The 20,453-nt window shown below is 48.8% G+C and overlaps 1 protein-coding gene across 3 annotated transcripts in view; it reads right to left on the reverse strand.

Annotated features, from left to right (window-relative positions):
• Positions 1 to 20,396, reverse strand: part of LOC146344461 (uncharacterized) — a 35,272-nt gene extending 14,876 nt beyond the window's left edge. Inside the window, exon 1 of one of the 3 annotated variants that reach the window (XR_014792223.1) lies at positions 60 to 215. Coding sequence is in view for 1 of the 3 variants with exons in the window: in XM_084857436.1 (XP_084713562.1) it covers positions 20,102 to 20,309 (208 nt within the window). In the remaining 2 variants the exon portion in view is untranslated. Of the gene's footprint in view, positions 1 to 59; positions 216 to 266; positions 362 to 20,101 lie in introns of those variants that run through there. The other 2 variants (XR_014792224.1, XM_084857436.1) reach the window with 2 other exon arrangements.
• Positions 20,397 to 20,453: the final 57 nt, after the last annotated feature.

The raw sequence follows: 20,453 nt of genomic DNA on the forward strand, positions 1-20,453 counted from the left end.
ATTCTGCTGCTTCTTGGCTAATTTTGAGCAGTCTCTCAAAAAAACTCAAGATATCTTACCCAGTCTGGTAAGTAGGGAAAAGCTTCTGGTCAAGGCGAGCCAACACATTCCTCTCTCCCGAAAGACATAGTTGCATTTGCAATACCTTGGGTTGGAGTTCCATCAGTCTCATCTCTCTCTCATGAGCTTCCCGTGAAGCACGCCTCCAGCTCCCCACACTTTCTTGATTGCTACCGCTGTCAGAGGCTGGCGCCACATTCGCTCACCTCCCACTCGCTGGCCGATCAGCCTCCAAGTCCATGGATCAATCTTCTAATGCCGTGACAACCACAGGAGCCGGCAGTTCACTCTCCCCCTGCCCGGAGGCAGGAACACCCACAGTCCACTCAGTAACTGCCGATTCCTCAGCATCTGGTCTTGGCAGCTGGGACAAAACTTTGTCGTTCTGCCCCAGACCTGCAGTAGCGGGAGCCTGCATGGTCCCTAAGTAGCAAAACTACAAACCTTCGGGATGTGGCTCAAAGGTTCTCACACCTCATTTTCTCCAAGCCCCCCCCCCACACACACACACCAAAGGCCAACCTGAACAACCTCATTGTCTTATCCCACTGCTCCCACCATGTGAAGGAGCGCTGGACTAACCCTGACATCCCTGCAAGGTAGGACTGGCCAAACCTAGCCTCAAGCCCCAAAATACATGCAGTAACCTTCCTCTTCTGCCAAGAGGGACTGAATTTAGCACTGAAGGTGAGCAGAAAGGATCATACCAACTTGGAGTTGGATAACCGTTTATTAGAGGGAAAGGGATAGAGGGATGGGGAGAATTAGAGATGGTAGGTTGTACAGAGGATTACAAGCTGAAAATTTGCAAGGAAAACCAAAGCACACACAGAGAGGCTTTATACCGCACCCCCAAGCAAAATAACCAAACTAGCTAGCCTATCTTTTCACATGCCTAGGTATGGGCCCCCCAGGATAGCATCCAGCCAACAGCAGGTCCAAAACCACCATGACGAAGGGAGATGCCACATCTCTCCCTCGACCTCCTTTTAAGGCCCAGGCCCAGCAACCCAGGGCAGATTTCCTTTAGCCAATCACCAGTTCAGCCCCCTCAGAACGGACCACCTTCGTCCAGAAGAGGTAGGATCTTCCCACCAGACCCAGTTGTTATCTGTTTCCCAATGAACAGGGACTAAGCATGGCCTTGAGCAACAGGAACAAAAAGCTGGCAGATAACACACTACTCCAGGTGGATGCCTGGGACATGTTGCCCAGGCCTGGTCTCATGGTGGGAAACAGGCCATCATTCTTGACGGTGGCAATCATTACATCCTGTGGTAGCAAATTCTGTAGTTTAATTATGTGCTGTGTGACAAAGTCCTTCCTTTTATCTGTCCTGAATCTCCCACCAATTAGCTTCATAAGTTGACCCCATTGGGTTCTAGTATTTTGAGAGAGGGAGAAAAATGTCTCCCTATCCACATTCTCCACACTATGCATAATTTTGTACACCTCTATCATGTCTCCCCTTACCCTCCTTTTTTCCAAGCTAAACAATCCAAGCTGTTGTAACCTTCTCTCATAGGGAGATGCTCCAGCCCCTTGATCATTTTAGTTGCCCTTTTCTGCACTTTTTCCAGCTCTATGATATACTTTTTTTAGGTGTGGTGACCAGAACTGTACACAGAATTCCAATTGTGGTCACACCATAGATTTGTATAGGGGCAGTATGATGTTGGCAGTTTTATTCTCAATTCCTTTTCTACTTATGCCTAACATGGAGTTGGCCTTTTTCACAGCGGCTGTACACTGGGTTGACATTTTAATCGAGCTGTCCACCACAACCCCAAGATCTCTTTCTTGGTCGGCCTCCGCTAGCTCAGATCCCATCAGGTTATACTTGAAGTTGGGATTTTTTGCCCCAACGTGCATCACTTTACACTTGCTTGCATTGAACCGCATTTGCCATTTAGATGCCCGTTCTCCCAGTTTGGAGAGACCCTTTTGGAGCTCTTCACAATCCCTTTTTGTTTTCACCACTCTAAATAATTTGGTGTCATCTGCAAATTTGGCCACTTCACTGCTCACTCCGAATTCCAGATCATTTATGAACGGGTTGAAAAGCACTGGTCCCAATACAGATCCCTGTGGGACCCCACTGTTTACTTCCCTCCATTGGGAGAATTTACCATTTATTCCTACTCTCTGCTTTCTGTTCTTTCACCAGTTACTGATCCATAACAGGACCTCTCCTCTTATTCCATGACTGCTAAGTTTGCTCAGTCGTCTTTGGTGAGGGACTTTGTCAAAAGCTTTTTGGAAGTCCAAGTAAACAATGTCTACCGGATCACCCATGTCTGCATGTTTATTGACACTCTCAAAGAATTCTAAAAGTTTGTTTGTTTGTTTATTTATTTATTTACAATATTCATATACCGCTCCATATGTAGAACAGATTTTGAAGTGGTGAACACCAACAATAAAACAGTAAAAGAAAGAATACAAAGATTAAAACACCACATCAAAATTATATTTGTTTAAAAAACACAATGCCAATAAAAAAACCGTAACTGGTCAATTCAGGAATGCCACCTGGAACACTGCTGTTTTCAGGAAGCGCCAGAAACAATGCAGTGTTGGTGCCTGCCTCACCTCCAGGGGCAGGGAATTCCAAAGAAAGGGGTCACCACACTGAAGGCTCTTCTCTTGGTGGACTCCAATCAGGCCATAGGTCCATGTGGAACCACCAGGAACAAGCCCTCTGATTACTTCAGTGACTGGGCAAGTTGGTAAGGGAGAAGGCACTCTCTTAGGTATCCTGGTCCCAAGTTGTTTAGGGCTTTGTACACTAGTACTAAAACCTTAAACCTGGCCTGGTAGTGAATAGGCAGCCAGTGCAGTTCTCTCAGCAAAGGAGTTACATGCTGGAAAGGGGAAGCTCCTGACAACAGCAAACCTGCTGTGTTCTGAGCTAGCTTCAGCTTCTGGAGCAGCCTTAAGGGCAGCCCCACATTGAGCGCACTGCAGTAATCCAGTCTTGAGGTTATTAGTGCCTGTACCACTGTGGACAAGCTATCGCTGTCCAGGACAGGCTGTAGTTGGTGGACCAGCTGAAGCTGGTAAAAGGCACTCCGAGCTGCCATGGCCACTTGGGCCTCCAGCAACAATGATGGATCTAGGAGTACCCCCAAACTACAGACCTGATCTTTCAGAGAGACTGCAACCCCATCCAGAACAAGCAATGAGCCTATCTCCCCGGTCTTGGGAACCACTCACTCACAGGGCTTCCATCATGCCAGGTTTCAGCTTTAGTTTACTGGCTCTCATCCAGCCCATCACTGAATCTAGTCACAGATCCAGGACTTGCACAGACTCCCTGATTCAGATGTCATAGGGAGACAAAACTGAGCATCATCAATATGCTGATGATGGCACTTGGCTCCAAATCCCCTAATGACTGCTCCCAACGGCTTCATATAGATTGAACAACATTGGGGACAAGATGGTACTCTACAGAACCCCATAGCTCAATTGCAAAGAGGCTGAGGAATGGTCACCCAATGTTACTCTCTAAAATTGGCCCTGCAGGTAGGACTGGAACCACTGTAACACAGTACCTCCGATACCCATCCCACAGAGTTGATGCAGGAGGCTGCCATGGTCAATGGTATCAAAAGCCAATGGAGATTGAGCAGAGTTAACAGGGTTGCACGCCCCCCGTCCCTCTCTCGATAAAGGTAATCCATGAGAGTGACCAAGGCTGATTCAGTCCTGTAGCCAGGGCAAAACCCAGATTGAAAATGGTCTAGATCAGCGGTCCCCAACCTTTTTGGCATTTTTCCATGGACCGGGGGGGGGGGGGGGTTGGCGGACCGGCTGCTGGGACACAAATGGTGTCCGCATAGCCGATGCCATTTGCGTCCCTGTTCTTCAAGTAATAGGCTACGTAAAGATTTACATAGACTATTACTTGAAGAATAGGGATGCAAATGGCGTCTGCTACATGGATGCCATTTGTGTCCCAGCGGCTGGAAGTCCGCCAGCAGCCGGAGCCAGCAGCTCCGCAGACTTGCCATGGAGCGGAGCTGGCCGGGATTCCGGGGGGGGAGGGACGGATCGCCTCCCTCCCGCGGACCCAAGGTAAGGGGGGTTCCCACACCCCTACTGTTGCCCAGTTCCTAACAGGCCATGGACCGGTACTGATCCACGGCCCGGGGGTTGGGGACCCCTGGTCTAGATAATCAGTATCCTCCAAGAGTGCCTGCAGTTTTTCCGCCACTACCCTCCCCAGAACCTTCCCTAAAAAAGGGGTATTTGCAACCGGGCGGTATTTGTCTAATACCATTGGGTCCAGAGTGGGCTTCTTCAGGAGTGGTCACACTACTGACTCCTTAAGAACAGCAAGGACCACCCCTTCCCAAAGGTTAGTGAGACAGGACTTACCTTTGCGGAAGCCGTACTGATTCTTTCTAAGCAGAGCTTGTCCTTCTATATGCTTATTAATTTTATATTTAATAATGCCTTCAACCAGTTTACCCAGAACAGAAGTTAAGCTAACTGGCCTGTAATTTCCTGGATCCCCCTGGATCCCTTTTTGAAAATTAGTGGTACATTGGCCATCTTCCAGTCCTCTGGTACAGAGCCTGATCTTAGGGCCATGTTGCATATTTTGGTTAGAAGATCCGCAATTTCATATTTGAGTTCTTTGAGAACTCTAGGATGGATACCATCAGGGCTCGGTGATTTATTTGCTTTCAATTTATCAATAAGGTTGAGAACTTCAACTTTTGTCATCACTATTTTCCTCAGTCTCTCTTCCTGAAAACATCAGTTCAGGCATAGGTTGGGGCACAGGTTGGGGAAGGCTGGCGTAGCTGTTAGGTTTTCCGTCCCTTCAACCATCTGTGGTAATGCTCTAGGGAACAACCTGAAATTGAGAAGAACAGGGGGGTATAAAGTGCTGATTGTGAAGGAAGTACACAGATAATGGAGAGAGTACGTGGGGTTATATGCGAGAGGCTCCGATTCAAATCCCAATTGGCCCTATGCTTACTAAGATTTTCTCCTGGACAGCAGCTTCCTGTACAGTGTTCTGGAGACAGTAAAGTACCTTTTCCCCTAGAGCACTCCCATGTGGAAAGGGGGGAGAGAAACCCATGCTGGGGAGAGCAACACAGCCTGTTGGACATCAAAGAGCTGAAGATCCTTTGGACTCGATGGCCTTGTAGGCCCCTTCCAACCCTACTATTCTATGATTCTATGATCCCTTGGAATGCCTGGAGAAGCTTTGTATTGCAATGTATCACCCACAGCCTCTGGGCCCCATGCAGCCCCTCCCACAAGGCCTTAACTGCAACTCCTCCGCCCCATCCTACCAATAATGAATCCCACACACTTGGTCTTTCCCTGCTGCTTGGCATTCATTCCCTATGAATGCCAAGACTTCACCCCGAGACACGTGCAGAAATGACAAAGGTTAGTGCCTCTGAGCATGTTTAAAGTGCCTATGTCTCACAGGCAAACTAGACATGATGGCAGCAGTTCAGCGTGTTTAAATGCTGATTTGCCCCATAACTGTGAATAAAAGGGATATAGGGATCGGACTGGGGTCATGTGACACCTCTACGAACTTGTCATGCCACTGTGGATCAATAGGAAGAGGTTTCAGAGCCCTGACATGCACACGAACGGAAATGACCCCACAGGGTCATTTCCTCCCCCTCCCCAGATTGGCCCAATGGGGTCATGTGACCCTTCTATGAACCCACTCCATCACAATGGACCAATAGAAAGAGGTTTTAGAGCCATAACATACAATTATGACAACAAAAACGTATCTGAATTGGCTCCTGCAGGGACCCTAGGCCACATACGGTCACATCCCCACCCCAATAGCCAATAGGAAGAGTTTTAGGCTCAGAAACACCCTGTCCCATCAGCCAATCAGAAGAGGTACAGCCAGATTTGATCAAAGCAGCCATTTAGCTTGTCCAGACACGTATTCAGCATAAAGAACATGGGGACACTCAGCACCGTTGAATATTGAATCCCAGACAGGCTGTAATAGATCACAGCCAAGTAATGCATATATACTTTTAAAAAGGGGAAGCCTGCTACAGCTCCTGTAAATGTAAGAAGAAAAGATGCTTCTGTGGCAGAGAACATACCTGTAAGCCATTTTTATAGAGTTCCTGGAAAATTTGAAGAGGCCATCACAGTGCAGGCTGTAAGCAGCCTGTTAAAACAAGGTAGAGCATCCCCAATAAGCACTTTAATAATACTTTAAGGGTGCAATCCTATGGCCACTAGACAGCAGCTAGACGGCCATAGGATTTTTTGTTTTCTGGGAACCGAGCTCAGAGCCAGCACTCCAAAGTCGGTTCCCAGAAAGCTGACTCCCTCCTCCCTCCCCCGCCACTTCGTAGCGGCACAGCTCTTCCCTGGCTCTGCGCTTGCAAAAGCACCATGGAGCAGCTGAAAAGGGGTGTTCTTGCGGGCAAGGAAGGGACAGAGGAAGCACTGTTATGACACTTCCTGTGATCTGTCCAGCTTCCCCCGCCCCTGTTCTGAAGCGCCCTGGCTAGACAGCCAAATCGGCCATCTAGCTGCAAATGCAGGGCAGCCGGAGCGCGGAGAAGATCCCCCCATGCTCCACCCGCCCTGCACTGGATAGTCGGTCGCCTCTGAGTTCGGAGGCAGCCGGCTATCCTCATAGGATTGTGCCCTGAGAGGAATTTTACATTTCGATGGATGTGCTGACACAATTCCTAAAAAGTTATAATTGCAGTTTTTCACAGAGCTACTAGGGGTCAAGCCTTATGGAGGCAGAAAAAGAGGTTTCCCACTGTCAAAAAAGCATTTTATATTAAGCTGCCTAGCAGCAGCTTATTGTTGTTTTGCAGATCACTTGTTTTTATGTTTAAAACATATTACAAGCTTACCTGTACGCTGGCCCTTTACCCTAGCCACACTGAAATCTTGCTAGGGTTTTCCAAAAATTATGCTCACCCCTGTAAGGTAACTTCATATAATCCCCATTTTGAGATATAGAAGACAGACATAGATCAAGCGAGGGATTCCACAGAATATCAGGATCCAACCACTACGTTCCCCTTTGTTGTTAGAGAGTTTTATGATAGCCTTGCTTAGCTGCACCCCTTTCTTTTCTTTTTTTCTTTTACAGCACATGTTTGTATGTTCTCATTTTAAATGCGCTTTGCTTGTTTTTCCTTATAAACTAGCGGTTAGCAGCTGGGTAAAATGTATCAATCCAAGTATCTGATTTTGGAGATTGTTAGATCCCCTAATTCCTGAGACAGAAGATTTTGCAATAGGTTGCTGTGCACACAGGAAACAAAAGTGAGATTTTAATTAAAAAATTAGACTCTTGCAGCCCATCTGGCACATTTATATGTAGGAGGAAATTGTACTGTTAGTTGTAGCTGTTAACAGCAGCCTTGTAAAGTATATCCACAGACTCTATTGGTACTTAGACCAGGGCGCCTTCTGTTCTTAACTTTAGATATAACCCCTCAGATCATCAGGGTTATATTATTTAAAGTGTAGCAGATTTTATTTTCCATGGGGAAAAAGTACGCATTTTGTAAAAAATCATAAAACAAAAATTGCAAAGGTTGACATTTCAGGTCTGAAGCAACAGGAGTCCTTTACAGCAAACCTGTAAGGTAGACACACACTTTTTAATTTTTTAAAACAGAAAAGAACATAGAACTGAGAGTATGCGTAAAGTAGGGATGTATGAATTACTTACTTGCCATTCAGGTGGGGGGTGTCCGTGGGGGGGTCGGCAATCTGTCCCTCCCCCTGGAATCCTTGCTGGCCGGCTCCGCTCCACGGCACTTCTGCGGAGCTGCTGGCTGGCTCCAAAGCCTCAGCGATACGGCCACCATTGCCATATTGCTGGCTGGACTGACGAACTGTGGATGCAAATGGCGTCCGGCGTCGCGGATGCCATTTGCGACCCCGCTCTTTGACGTGATACGCTATGTAAATCTTTACATAGCCTATCACGCGAAGGAACAGGGACGCAAATGGCGTATTTTTGACGTGATAGGCTACGTAAATCTTTACGTAGGCAATCGCGCGAAGGAACAGGGACTCAAATGGCGTATTTGCGTCCCTGTTCCTTCGCGCGATTGCCTATGTAAAGATTTACGTAGCCTATCACGTCAAAAATACGCCATTTGCGTCCCTGTTCCTTCGCGCGATTGCCTACGTAAAGATTTACATAGCCTATCACGTCAAAAATACACCATTTGCGTCCCTGTTCCTTCGCGTGATAGGCTACATAAAGATTTACATAGCCTATCACGTCAAAGAGCCGCGACACCGGACGCCATTTGCATCCGCAGTTTGTCAGTCCAGCCAGCGATACGGCAACAGCGGCCGTATCGCTGGGGCTTCGGAGCCTGTGGCAGGCAGGCTCCACCAGTGAGGATTTTGCAGGGGAGGCGGAGATAGGAAATCTGATCCTCCACGGACTTCAGGGGGCCAGATTCAATAGAGAAATCCATGGAGGATTTCTCCAACATCCCTAGTGTAAAGCTAGTTTTGGGCCCCTGAAAACTATGTGCTTGGGGATGGCAGGGGAAGAGGAAGGTAAGAAGCTGTTGCATAATTTCCCTGGGAGTGGATAATTCAAAAGTTCCTTGGGGGTGAAGAATCCCTGCCTGTCTAATCTAATCTAATCTAATCTAATCTAGAAAGAATCTAATCACGGCTCCAGAGTTCACACAATAGGATTTGAAAGTATAAAAGAAAAATGCAAAGCCAAGTACTCCCCCGCCACCGCCAGGTGGTCACATTTTCTCCTAAGAGTTAAATATACTTCTCTTTCTCTCCTGATTTTTTAAAAATTCTTATAGAAAAACCTGGTCATGGCCATGCTTTTAGCACCAAGCCAACAGACCAAATAGCACCAAGTATTCTTTGGGGTATATTGTAAAGTTTCAAGCGTCTAGCACTTTGTTTTTAAATAAGCTATTCTGTTTTTCCACAGAAAATTTCCCAAAATGTGTTCCTGAAATCCTACTAGATTGCAATAATTTTTTTTCTCTTTTGAGGGGGTTTGTAATTTGCTAAATGTTTGAGACAAGGTTTAGGCTTGGGGTGGGGGGGTTAGCTGGAGGATTTGAGAAAGGGATGGTGGTTGCTGGATCTTTGTGTCAGGGCCCAGCTTCAGTGCTGCAGTGGGCCTTGTAGGTTATAGTCAGGATTTGATTAGAAGTAGCCTGGAAGGGCTTGGGCCTATTCAGCCTCTGAAAGGTCAGAGTCTGTGTGAGCTTATCTTTCTCGGTGTTCTCAGAGCAGAGCCAGGGGGAGTCACCAAACTCCCTGTCCGCCTGCTGGTCTGGCCTTGGCAGGCAGGGAGGCTGGAAGCTGTCCGTGAGAACTTGACAGAGGTGGGGTGGGGTTTGCAGAAGGGTCGCCCAGGTTGAAGCATCGCTGCTGGAGGGCTGAGCAGTGATGCCCTGTTTAGACAGAGGCCTTGCTGAAAGGCTAATGGCCCTTGTCTGTCGAGGGATCCGGAGGGGGTGTCTTACAGTCACACCTTCCCTTTTAAGCAGATGCAAAGGTGAAGAGCCTTCATTGCCCGAAGCCTTCTCTGTTTGGATCCATCATCGTCTGAGCGCTCTGCACATGGACTAGAACTTTGGATTATTAAGGATTTGCCATGAAAAGTACCGTGAGGCTTTTCATAGACTTGAACCCGTGTTGCCATAGTGTGTCTGTGTTTGTAGTCCGCTCAGTGTACAGCAGGCTGGGTTTGATCTATGACTTTTGGACTTCTCTCTGCCAGAACTCATGCAGCGTGGAGTTGCCAATGCGAAAGCGGTGGCCTGGATCTCCTTGTATGTGTGGGTATGCCCTTCCCTTGAACTTGATGGGCCTTGACCATGTAGCCTGGAGTTATCAACAAAAGATTCAAAGTTGGACTCTCTATGGGTGTGGGTTGTTGAGGACCAAAGTTGGTCCTTCACCTTCTGCTCCCCCCATATGTCCAGCAGGTCCAGAATCTCGCAGTGTTTCCAGAAATGATCACAGTTTCCAGAAATGATCACAGTGAAGGTGTGATCGAAGAAATGAGCCCGCTTCTTCGTGTCCCTGTAACTGCACAGCAGCGAAGGAAGAGAGGGAGGAGTGGGAGGGAGCTAAAAGGCGTCACACACACAGACGCCAGATTTTGCCTGTCCTACCTTGCAAGGTTGCTGGGATTAGTCTCAGCAATCCTTCACACCATACTACATACTTTGGGAATTTGAGGCTGTATAGCCAACAAGGTGTTCATTCTATTTGGGAATGTGTGTTCCGCTTAAGAGTCTTTCAGTAAATCCTTAACTTCCTTCTAAGCATTTGGGTGTTTATCTCAGCTCCTCCCTATAAGGTCCCATGATTTTTGCAGTATGATCACCTGTAAAATCATAAGAGATTTAGTAATGAACAGTGGCAGAAACAATGAGTGCTGGATTGTGATTTTATGGTTCAGTCCATGGAGACAGATGTGCACTGTGATGTGATTGCGGGTAGGAGGATTTTCCATGTAAAAATCATGAGGACCCTTGAGGATCCATGTTTTTGCACCACTGCCACACCAAGAAGTGGCAGATCTGTGATTTTTATGGCTCAGTCCATGGAGTCAGATGGGCCCTGTGATGTGGTGGTGGTTTGGGGGATTTTCCATGTGAAAATCATGAGGATCTGTGCCCCAGAGCCACATTTTAACCCAGTGGTGGTGCCCACAAGTGGTGGATCTGTGATTTTTCTGGTTCAGTCCACAGAGGCAGATATGCTCTGTGATTTGATTGTGGTTAAGGAGGTCATAGAAAAGAATCACAGAACAGTAGGGCTGGAAGGGGCCTACAAGGCCATCGAGTCCAACCCCCTGCTCAATGCAGGAATCCAAGTCAGAGCATCCCTGACAGATGGCTGTCCAGCCTCGTCTTGAAGGCCTCCAGTGTGGGAGAGCCCACCACCTCCCTAGGTAATTGGTTCCATTGTTGTACTGCTCTAACAGTCAGGAAGTTTCTCCTGATGTTCAGCCGGAATCTGGCTTCCTGTCACTTGAGCCCATTATTCCGTGTCCTGCACTCTGGGATGATGGAGAAGAGATCCTGGCCTTCTTCTCAGTGACAACTTTTCAAGTACTTGAAGAGCGCGGTCATATCTCCCTTCAGTCTTCTCTTCTCAAGGCTAAACATGCCCAGTTCTTTCAGTCTCTCTTCATAGGGCTTTGTTTCCAGTCCCCTGATCATCTTTGTTGCCCTCCTCTGAACCCTCTCCAGTTTGTCTGCATCCTTCTTAAAGTGTGGTGCCCAGAACTGGACACAGTACTCCAGATGAGGCCTAACCAGTGCTGAGTAGAGGGGAACTAGGACTTCCTGGGATTTGGAAGCTATGCTTCTATTAGTGCAGCCCAAAAGAGCATTGGCCTTTTTTACAGCCACATCACATTGTTGGCTCATATTCAGCTTGTGATCGACAACAATTCCAAGATCCTTCTCGCTTGGAGTGTTGTTGAGCCACGTATCCCCCAACTTGTAACTGTGCATTTGGTTTCTTTTTCCTAGGTGCAGAACTTGACATTTATCCCTATTAAATGTCATTCTGTTGTTTTCTGCCCAGTGCTCCAGTCTATCCAGATCACTTTGAATTTTGTTTCTGTCTTCCAAAGTATTCGCTATCCTGCCCAATTCTGTGTCATCTGCAAATGTGATCAGCATTCCCTGCACCTCCTCCTCCAAGTCATTAATAAAAATGTTGAAGAGCACTGGGCCCAGGACTGAGCCCTGCGGTGCCCCACTTGTTACCTCTCCCCAGTTTGAGAAGGTCCCATTGATAAGCACTCTTTGAGTCCAATTCTGCAGCCAATTGTGGATCCACCGGATCGTTGTTTCATCTAGCCCACTTTGAGCTAGTTTGCTCATCAGGATATCATGGGGCACTTTGTCAAAAGCTTTGCTGAAGTCAAGGTATATGATGTCTACAGCATTCCCACGGTCCACAAGGGAGGTTACTTGATCAAAAAATGAGATCAGATTCATCTGCCAGGACTTGTTTTTGACAAATCCATGTTGGCTTCGAGTAATCACTGCATTGTTTTCAAGGTGCTTCCAGATGGATTGCTTTATCATCTGCTCCAGAATGTTCCCAGGGATTGATGTCAGACTGACTGGTCTGTAGTTCCCAGGTTCCTCCTTTTTACCCTTTCTGAAGATAGGGACCACATTAGCCCTCCTCCAGTCATCTGGCACTTCCCCCGTCCTCCATGATTTCTCAAAGAGAATAGACAGTGGTTCTGAGAGTTCTTCTGCCAGTTCCTTTATTACTCTAGGATGCAGTTCATCTGGCCCTGGAGATTTGAACTCATTCAAGTAATTAGGTGTTCCTTGACCATATGCCTATCCATCTCAAGCTGCAATCCTGCCCCTTCAGCCTGTACTTCGCCTTTGCCAGGGGGGTCATAGACCCTCTTTTGGGAGAAGACTGAGCCAAAGTAGGAATTGAGCACCTCTGCCTTTTCTTCGTCATCCGTTATCGTTGTGCCATCCTTTTTTAATAGCTGAACTACCATTTCTTTCCTCCTTTTACTATGCACGTAGCTGAAGAAAGCCTTTTTGTTGTTTTTAGCATCCCTCGCTAACCTCAGCTCGTTCTCAGCTTTAGCCTTCCTGACACCATCCCTGCAATTCTGTGCTACCTGCCTGTACTCTTCTTTTGTTACTTGGCCTTCCTTCCACTTCCTATATGTGTCCTTTTTTGTTTTCACGTCATCCCTAAGCAACCCCACCTCCCTTTCTGTTCCTCCTGTTCTTTTTGAACAAGTTATATCCTTCAATTGCTGTATTCCAGTCATGAGAGTCATCCCACCAAGGCTCAGTTATACCTATCAGGTCATAATTTCCCTCCTGTATTAAGAGTTAAACTTCATTCTGTTTGTTTCCCATACTCTGGGCATTAGTATATAGACATCGAAGACCATGTGCTTCATAGTCTGGCTTTCTTCCTACATGTGTCTGAAGACTATTACTGAGCGCTATCAGAGCTGTTCTCTCCGTTGCAGTGCATGCGCCTACGTCCACTGTTATCCCAACATTACATCTCCCTTCCCCGTAGGATTCAGTTTAAAGCCCTCCTGATGAAGTTCCTCATGCTGTGGCCAAACACATTCTTCCCATCCTTTCTGTGGTGCAACCTGTCCCTTGCCAACAGCCCATCTTCCAGGAAGTATAGCCCGTGGTCCCAGAATCCAAATCTGTCTCATCGGCACTACCTTCATAGCCAGTCATTCGCCCAAAGTATTTTTCGTTCCCTTTCTATCCCTTTTCTAACTACTGGAAGGATGGATGAGAAAAATATCTGGGCCCCAAAGTCTTGAGTTTCCTTCCCAAAGCTTCCAAGTCTGACGTGATTTCTTCGTAGCTCCGCTTGGCGGTATCTTTTGTTCCCACATGGATGAGAAGAAAGGGATACCTGTCAGTGGGCTTTATGAGTGCAGGCAACCTTTCAGTCACGCCTCTAATCCGTCCTCCTGGGAGACAACATACCTGGCGAGTCCACGGGTCTTCACGACATACTTGGGTCTCGATCCCATGCAGCAAGGAGTCTCCCACTATTACCACTCTTCTCTTCTTCTTGTTGTAAGCCTGGGTTTCATCGCCTCTGTTTGACTGACCTTCAGCCTCTTGCTCACTTTCATGTAGGTTCCCCTGTGATTCTTCCTCTGCAGGCTGTCCTCCAGTCTCATCCACAAGTACCTGGAATCGGTTCCACAGCTCCACTGCTTCCACTGGTACAGAGTGGCATCTAGTTCTTTTTCTCCTGTCACCCTTTTCCAAGGAGTATCCTCTACACCATTTTTCCTCACCTCAGCATTTCCCACTGCCTCATCTTGCTGTTGCTCTTCAAGCTTCTGGTCTTCCTTTGCTGCTGTAGTTCCCCCATTCTGTCCAAGAACGCTTCGTGTTCTCTTATTCCCCGGAGGGTCGACAGTCGCCGCTCCAGTCCACTTACTTTTTCCTCCAGCAGCGTGATCAACTCGCACTTGTTGCAGGTGTAGGCCATGTTGTTCTCAGGCAAGAAAACAAACATTGCACACACCTTGCAGGTCACCACCACTGGAGGGTCCTGTCCTTCCATTGCCTCTTTTCCCTTTTTGTGTCTAGCTTTGTGATTGTTCTAGACTAGCCTGTGCCTGCTCCTCTACTCAGTAGAGGTTAAAAGCAGAGTCCCCCTGGTGTGGAAGTGTGTGTTACAAGGCAAATAAATGAAAAAAAAGTTAGTTAAAAAATAAAATAAAATGAAAAAAATGAAAAAAAATGTTAGGGGCCTCCCCCTTGACCTCCCCTGCCAAACTCCCCTGGCCAACTCCTGTTTGTTCCCCCTGTCCACTCGCTCTGGTTGCTCACTCTCTGGGAGCTTGCTTGCTTCTGTAGTCCCTGGACCAGCTGGAGCAGCTTGCTTTGCTCTGCTCAGCTGGGAGGCGGGAAACAGACTGAAGCTTCTCACCCACTCAGCTGCTGGGAGTACTCAGGCCACACACCCCCAATTCAGTTGGAGCTCTCAGAAGCACCTGGTGAGCTCACAGCCACTCAGAAGGATAAAGGGCAGCCCCCTGGGCTTCCTGCAGCCCCCCTCCCTCTTAGCCTCTGTCTCCTTTGTCTCTTCAACCACTGCAACTCCCCTGGCCAACTCCTGTTTGCTCCCCCTGTTTGCTCGCTCTGGTCGCTCACTGTCTGGGAGCTTGCTTGCTTCTGTAGGTGTTTCCCCTTTAACAATCATATGAAATCATGAGGACCCATTTTGGATTTCATGGATCTGGCTTTTACTTTCTTCCGCAACAAAGCTCAACTGAATTATATTGTTCTCCAAAACCGCCCCCTCTCCTCTTGGCCCTAATCTAGCACTCAGTTGTATGCAGAAGCATTCCATTGACTTGCAGCGTGCAGGGTGCCAAACAAAGCATCACGTGGCCATTTCAAGTCAAGTCAGCCGAGAAGCTGAGCCTAAGGCTCTCCTAATACTCTTCCACCTTCTTCTTCAAGGGATTAATGACGTTGCCACTTGCCAGGCCAAAAGAAAAAGCCCCCATGCCTGCCACCTACTGGTCACAAAAAACATTTCCCTAACTAAACAATTACATAGAATAGCCGCTGGGGGGAACATAATGCTTTTAAAACTATGCCCCACAACTAGGGATGTACGAAAGTCACTTACCTTTTCGAAGGGTGACATTCGCAGTGTGGGGGAGGCACTCCGTTCCTCCCCCCAAAATTCTCTCCAGCCGGCTCCGCTCCGCGGAGATTCCGCGGAGCCGCTGGCCGGGGCTGCCTGCAGCTGGACATCCAGCCGCTTAGCAGCCTGCAGGGACGCAAATGGCGGCTGCCATAGCTGCCGCCATTTGTGTCCCTGTATTTTGCCGTGATAGGCTACATAAATATTTACGTAGCCTATCACAGCAAAAAAAACCACACAAAACAGCGGATGCAAATGGCGGTGGCTATGGCGTCCGCCATTTGTGTTCCCTTTTTTTTTTGCCGTTTTAGCCTACGTAAATATTTACGTAGGCTATTACAGAAAAAAAAAAGGGAACGCAAATGCGTAGTGGCCGCCATTTGCGTTCCCTTCCCCCCCCCTCCGTAATAGCCTATGTAAATATTTACATAGGCTAAAACGGCAAAAAAAAGGGAACGCAAATGGCAGCCGCCATTTGTGTCCACTGTTGTTGTTGTTGTTTTTGCCGTGATAGGCTACGTAAATACTATGTAGCTTATAGCTGTGATAGGCTACGTAAATACTTACGTAGCCTATCACGGCCTCCGCAGGGACGCAAATGGCATCCCTGCGTTAACCGTGATAGGCTACATAATAATTTACGTAGCCTATCACGGCTATAATGAGGAAGCGAATGGTGGCCGCAGACGCGGCTGCCATTCGCAAGTCAGCACGGATGGCAGCAAGTGAGTGTTCCGTTTCGCACGCCTTTCGTGGGGGGGGGGGGCCCTTCGTTCCACCACGGATTTTGGGGGGCCGAATGCACTGGCATTCGGCCTCATCGAGATCCGTGGCGGAATTCTCTGACATCCCTACCCACAACAACCTGTTCCGAAGAACAGCCTCCAAAGCAATGCTCTTCCTTCCACTCCCAGCTGCCAATCTACGAGGATGGGATGTGGAACAGAAGCTTCCCATTGGCCAGCCCACTAATCCTTTTAGCACAATTATTTATTTATTACATTTATATCCCACCGTTTTTTTCCTCTTGCAAGTAACCCAAAGTGGCTTACGTGGTCCTCCTCTCCATTTTATCCACACAACAACCCTTTGAGGTAAGTTAGGCTGAGAGTCAGTGACCAGTCCAAAGTCACCCAGTGAGCTTCATGGTGGAGTGGGACTAGAAACCGGAGTTCCTGAGTCCCAGTCCAACACTCTAACCACTACACCACATTGGCATTAGTAATCATGTAATTGTCTAAAAACCCAAGACATTTTTCTGTTTCCATCATTCAAGGGATTTACAATTAAGCAACACAGAGCTTAAACAATGTACATTATTTAAGCAACAGAATTCAAAAATATAACTGAGAACAACAGAAGATAAGCCCTTATGCCAAGTATTATAAAACTATTTACACCAAAGTAACTAACAATTAAAATACAGTTAACACTTGTTTTAAATTAATTGGCTATATGGTATCCTCCTGGACTGCCTGGAGGGGTTGGGCATTGGGGACTCCGTATTGCGGTGGTTCCAGTCCTTCCTCTCTGGCAGGTACCAGAGGGTAGCACTGGGAGAGGAGGTTTCGGACCCATGGCCACTTACTTGTGGGGTGCCACAGGGTTCCATCCTCTCCCCGATGCTATTTAACATCTATGTGAAGCCGCTGGGGGCTATCATCAGGAGGTTTGGGGTGCAGTGTCATCAATATGTGGATGACACGCAGCTCTACCTCTCGTTTAAATCTTCACCAAGGTTGGCTGTAGAATCCCTGTCCAAATGTCTGGAGACGGTGAGTGGCTGGATGGGGAGGAATAGGCTGAAGTTGAACCCTAACAAGACCGAGGTACTTTTGGTGGGAGACAAGAGGAGGCTGGGGGATGTTGACCTGGTGTTGAATGGGGTACGGCTACCCTTGAAAGACCAGGTCTGCAGCCTGGGGGTCATTTTGGACTCCCAGCTGTCCATGGAGGCTCAGGTGTCAGCTGTGAGCCGGACAGTGCTGTATCAACTCCATCTGATACGGCGGCTGCACCCCTTCCTTCCCGACCATCTGCTCCCATCGGTAGTACATGCCCTGGTCTCCTCTCGTTTAGACTACTGTAATGCGCTCTACGTGGGGTTACCCTTGAAGATGGTTCAGAAACTGCAGCTGGTACAGAACGCGGCGGCTCGCCTGATTAAAGGCAGCCGCCGGCGAGATCACATCACTCCAGTGCTGAAGGAGTTGCACTGGTTAGCAGTTGTTTTCCGGGCCAAATTCAAGGTGTTGGTTTTGACCTTTAAAACCCTATATGGTTCCGGCCCAGCCTATCTTAAGGAGTGCCTCCAGCAGCACCAGACAGGCCGCTTAACAAGATCAGCCTCGGATGGCCTTCTCTCTGTCCCATCAGCCAGGACAGCTAGACTGGTGGGGACGAGGGAGAGGGCCTTTTCTGTGGTGGCCCCCACTCTGTGGAACTCCCTCCCTAGAGAACTCCGTCATGCCCCCTCTTTAATGAGCTTCCGTCATGCATTAAAAACGTTGTTGTTCAGGCAGGCATTTGGGGTGGGTTAGGGTATTTTAGAAAATGTTTTTATTGTAGAATTTTATTGTTTTAAACTGTTTTTATTGTATGTTGTACATTACCCAGAGTGGCTGGGTGACCAGCCAGATGGGCGATTAATAAATTTATTTTATTAATCTACGCCAGGGCTAACAGTCAGTGTTCTATGCTCGGCCATCCATAGAGTCCACAGCATAACATAAGAAAAGCTGCAGGAAAGTCTAATATAGCAATGGTGACAGACACTCCCATAATATCCCCAGCAACTCCAACCACAATGGGCTGGATTCATACTTAATCGCACTTAGATTAGACCACTGAAATGAATGGCACTTAAATCTGTCATGACTTAATTCTCCCACTGATTTCAATGGGTCTACTGTATGTGTAGCTAAGTCTGGATCCAACCTTATATTCAGAGCATTTTTATCCCAGTCTTTAGCCAAAGCTCCCAGAGTGCTTAAAAACATCAGAAATAAGAGAGTCCCTGCCGCAGGCTAACCATCTCAAAGACATAACACAAGAGGAGAGGGATTGGGAAGCAGTGGGGGAAAGCAAATGCAGGCACTAGATTCCTAGCTGTAAAGTTCAGCAGGTCATGGAGCTGGATCTAAACACAATGGAAATGCAGCCTCTGATGACCTCAGCAGTGGCAGTTGGTATGGTAGCAGGAATGAGAGGCACCACAGACAGGTGCCTGACTGCTGCTGCTTCTCCCTCTGATGATGCCAACAACAAAGCCACATCAGTTGTAACAACCAAACCCATGCTGTTACCCAATCCAGTAGACACACACTTCATGTGCAACACCCAAACAGGCATCCTGTATAAAGTGCTGCGGGGGAGACCTCAGAGTATCAAATCCCATGTCAGTGGGAAAGAGCAATGCAAGGGGACCTGTAGGTTTAGTTTCAATCTGGGGAGATGATGAGATGACATCCCCTTATCAAAAGGAGATCCCCATAATACTTCTGAATGAAAAGAAAAGAAGGCAGATGGCTGCCACTCTGACATCACAGTCACAAGAGCTAAGAAGATTCATTTCACTCCCCCCGCCCCATGCTCCACACCCAGTGATCTCAGAACTTCAGCCGCTACATAGGAGGGCTACATAGAGCTGTGAGAGGCACAGGCTTAAGCATGTGTGAGGTCTTTAGTTTGATCCCTGCCTTATGGAAAGGACTTGGAAGAGCCATATGCCTCTGAGGCTGCAATGCAATAACCAATCAGAATAACCCATGCATGGATCGGGTAAATCTTTGATCTGTTCATGTCCTGGGATACTTTACATTTTGCCCAGCCCCCTTAAGCCCATGCAAACACACTCCATGTTCGCTGGATGATAGCCAGCAGACCCTGGCAATCACCCCAGCATCCATCCATTTATTTATTTATTTATAACATTTATATACCACCTTATCTGCTAAAAAAACCCATCAAGAGTGTACAATTTAAAACCATAAAACCCTGAATAAAGAACCCTAGCATTGTCCTCAGCCTCTCGTCCCCCTCCACTTCCTCTAGCCCAAATGCTGGATTAATGACCACATCAGCAGTAATGGCGGGGGGGGGGCAGTTAGGAGGAGGCCGCCACCTCCCCTTGCAAGTGCTGCAGTGGCAAAGCCACGGGCAGCATAAGGATTCCCAGCCCTGGTGGAGTGCGGCGGCTGAGGACCCACCACGCCCCTCCCCGCGGTACGTGTCCCATCAGGCAGCTGCCTGAAGCATACGGGTGGAGGGACACTGGTTCTTTACCGGCTAACCGTCAAGAGAAAGGAGACACCGTTCAGACGGCAGCGGCTTTTATTACACAGCCTCCGTTACCACAGAATAACAGGCTTGCCAACTCCGTCTGTCCTGTGAGGCCCCCGCGCTGTTCAAAGCCACGCGGCAGCAAGAGGCACGCGAGCGTCAACTTTCCCCGTCATGGCGCCCCCATCCCGGAAAGTGCCATACGCCTCAGCGTTGTTTTCCGTCCCGCGCTCTGGAAAGGGCCAGACGCTCTGCGAGAACCGAAAGGCGGCAAACGCCGCACGGGAAGCCAGGCCTTCCCCGGGCGCTGCTGCGGCGCAAGGGCAAACCTCAGCCAGGAAAGACACGGGGAAGCTGGCGATGGGGGCGCCGAGTAAGGGGTCCCAGCCGCAAGGGGAAGATCCCGCGGTGCCCGGCTGCTCCGCTGGGGCTCTGGAGCGGGCGGGACAGGGAGCCGCCGCCGGGTGCGCGTCCATCCTGCTCCCCGTTCCCCGGGGGCGGATCTCCGCCTATCTCGCGTTGGGGTCACCCGCTGAGGGAGATGAAGGGGCAGGCAAAGCCCACCCACCGCGGGGAGGTCGCCAGCAGCGCGCCACGGCTCCCGTTCGCCCGGCGCCCTCCCGGCTCAGATCCCGCCCGGAGGCAGGAGGCGGCGCAAGGCGACCCGCCTCCCGCGCCTTCGGCTGCTTCGCCCGTCGGGCCTGGGCACCGCCCCCCAGGCTGAGTCCGGACCGTGCGCGCCCCCTGCCTGCAACAGGGGTGGATGCCGATGGCATTGACGTGCGCTGGCCGCGCTGAGCGACGCGTGAACGCGATCAATTCACCCGCCACGCGAAAGCCTCGGCTCTGCTGCGGGGAGCGGCGGGAGCTCTTCCCCGGCTCGCCTTCGGTTTTGCTCCGCATTGACCCTCGCTCGCTGC

This window comes from Heloderma suspectum, chromosome 5, assembly GCF_057233095.1.
Source record: "Heloderma suspectum isolate Gila_16-S chromosome 5, 16-S_ref, whole genome shotgun sequence".
NCBI classification, from domain to species: Eukaryota; Metazoa; Chordata; class Lepidosauria; order Squamata; family Helodermatidae; genus Heloderma; species Heloderma suspectum.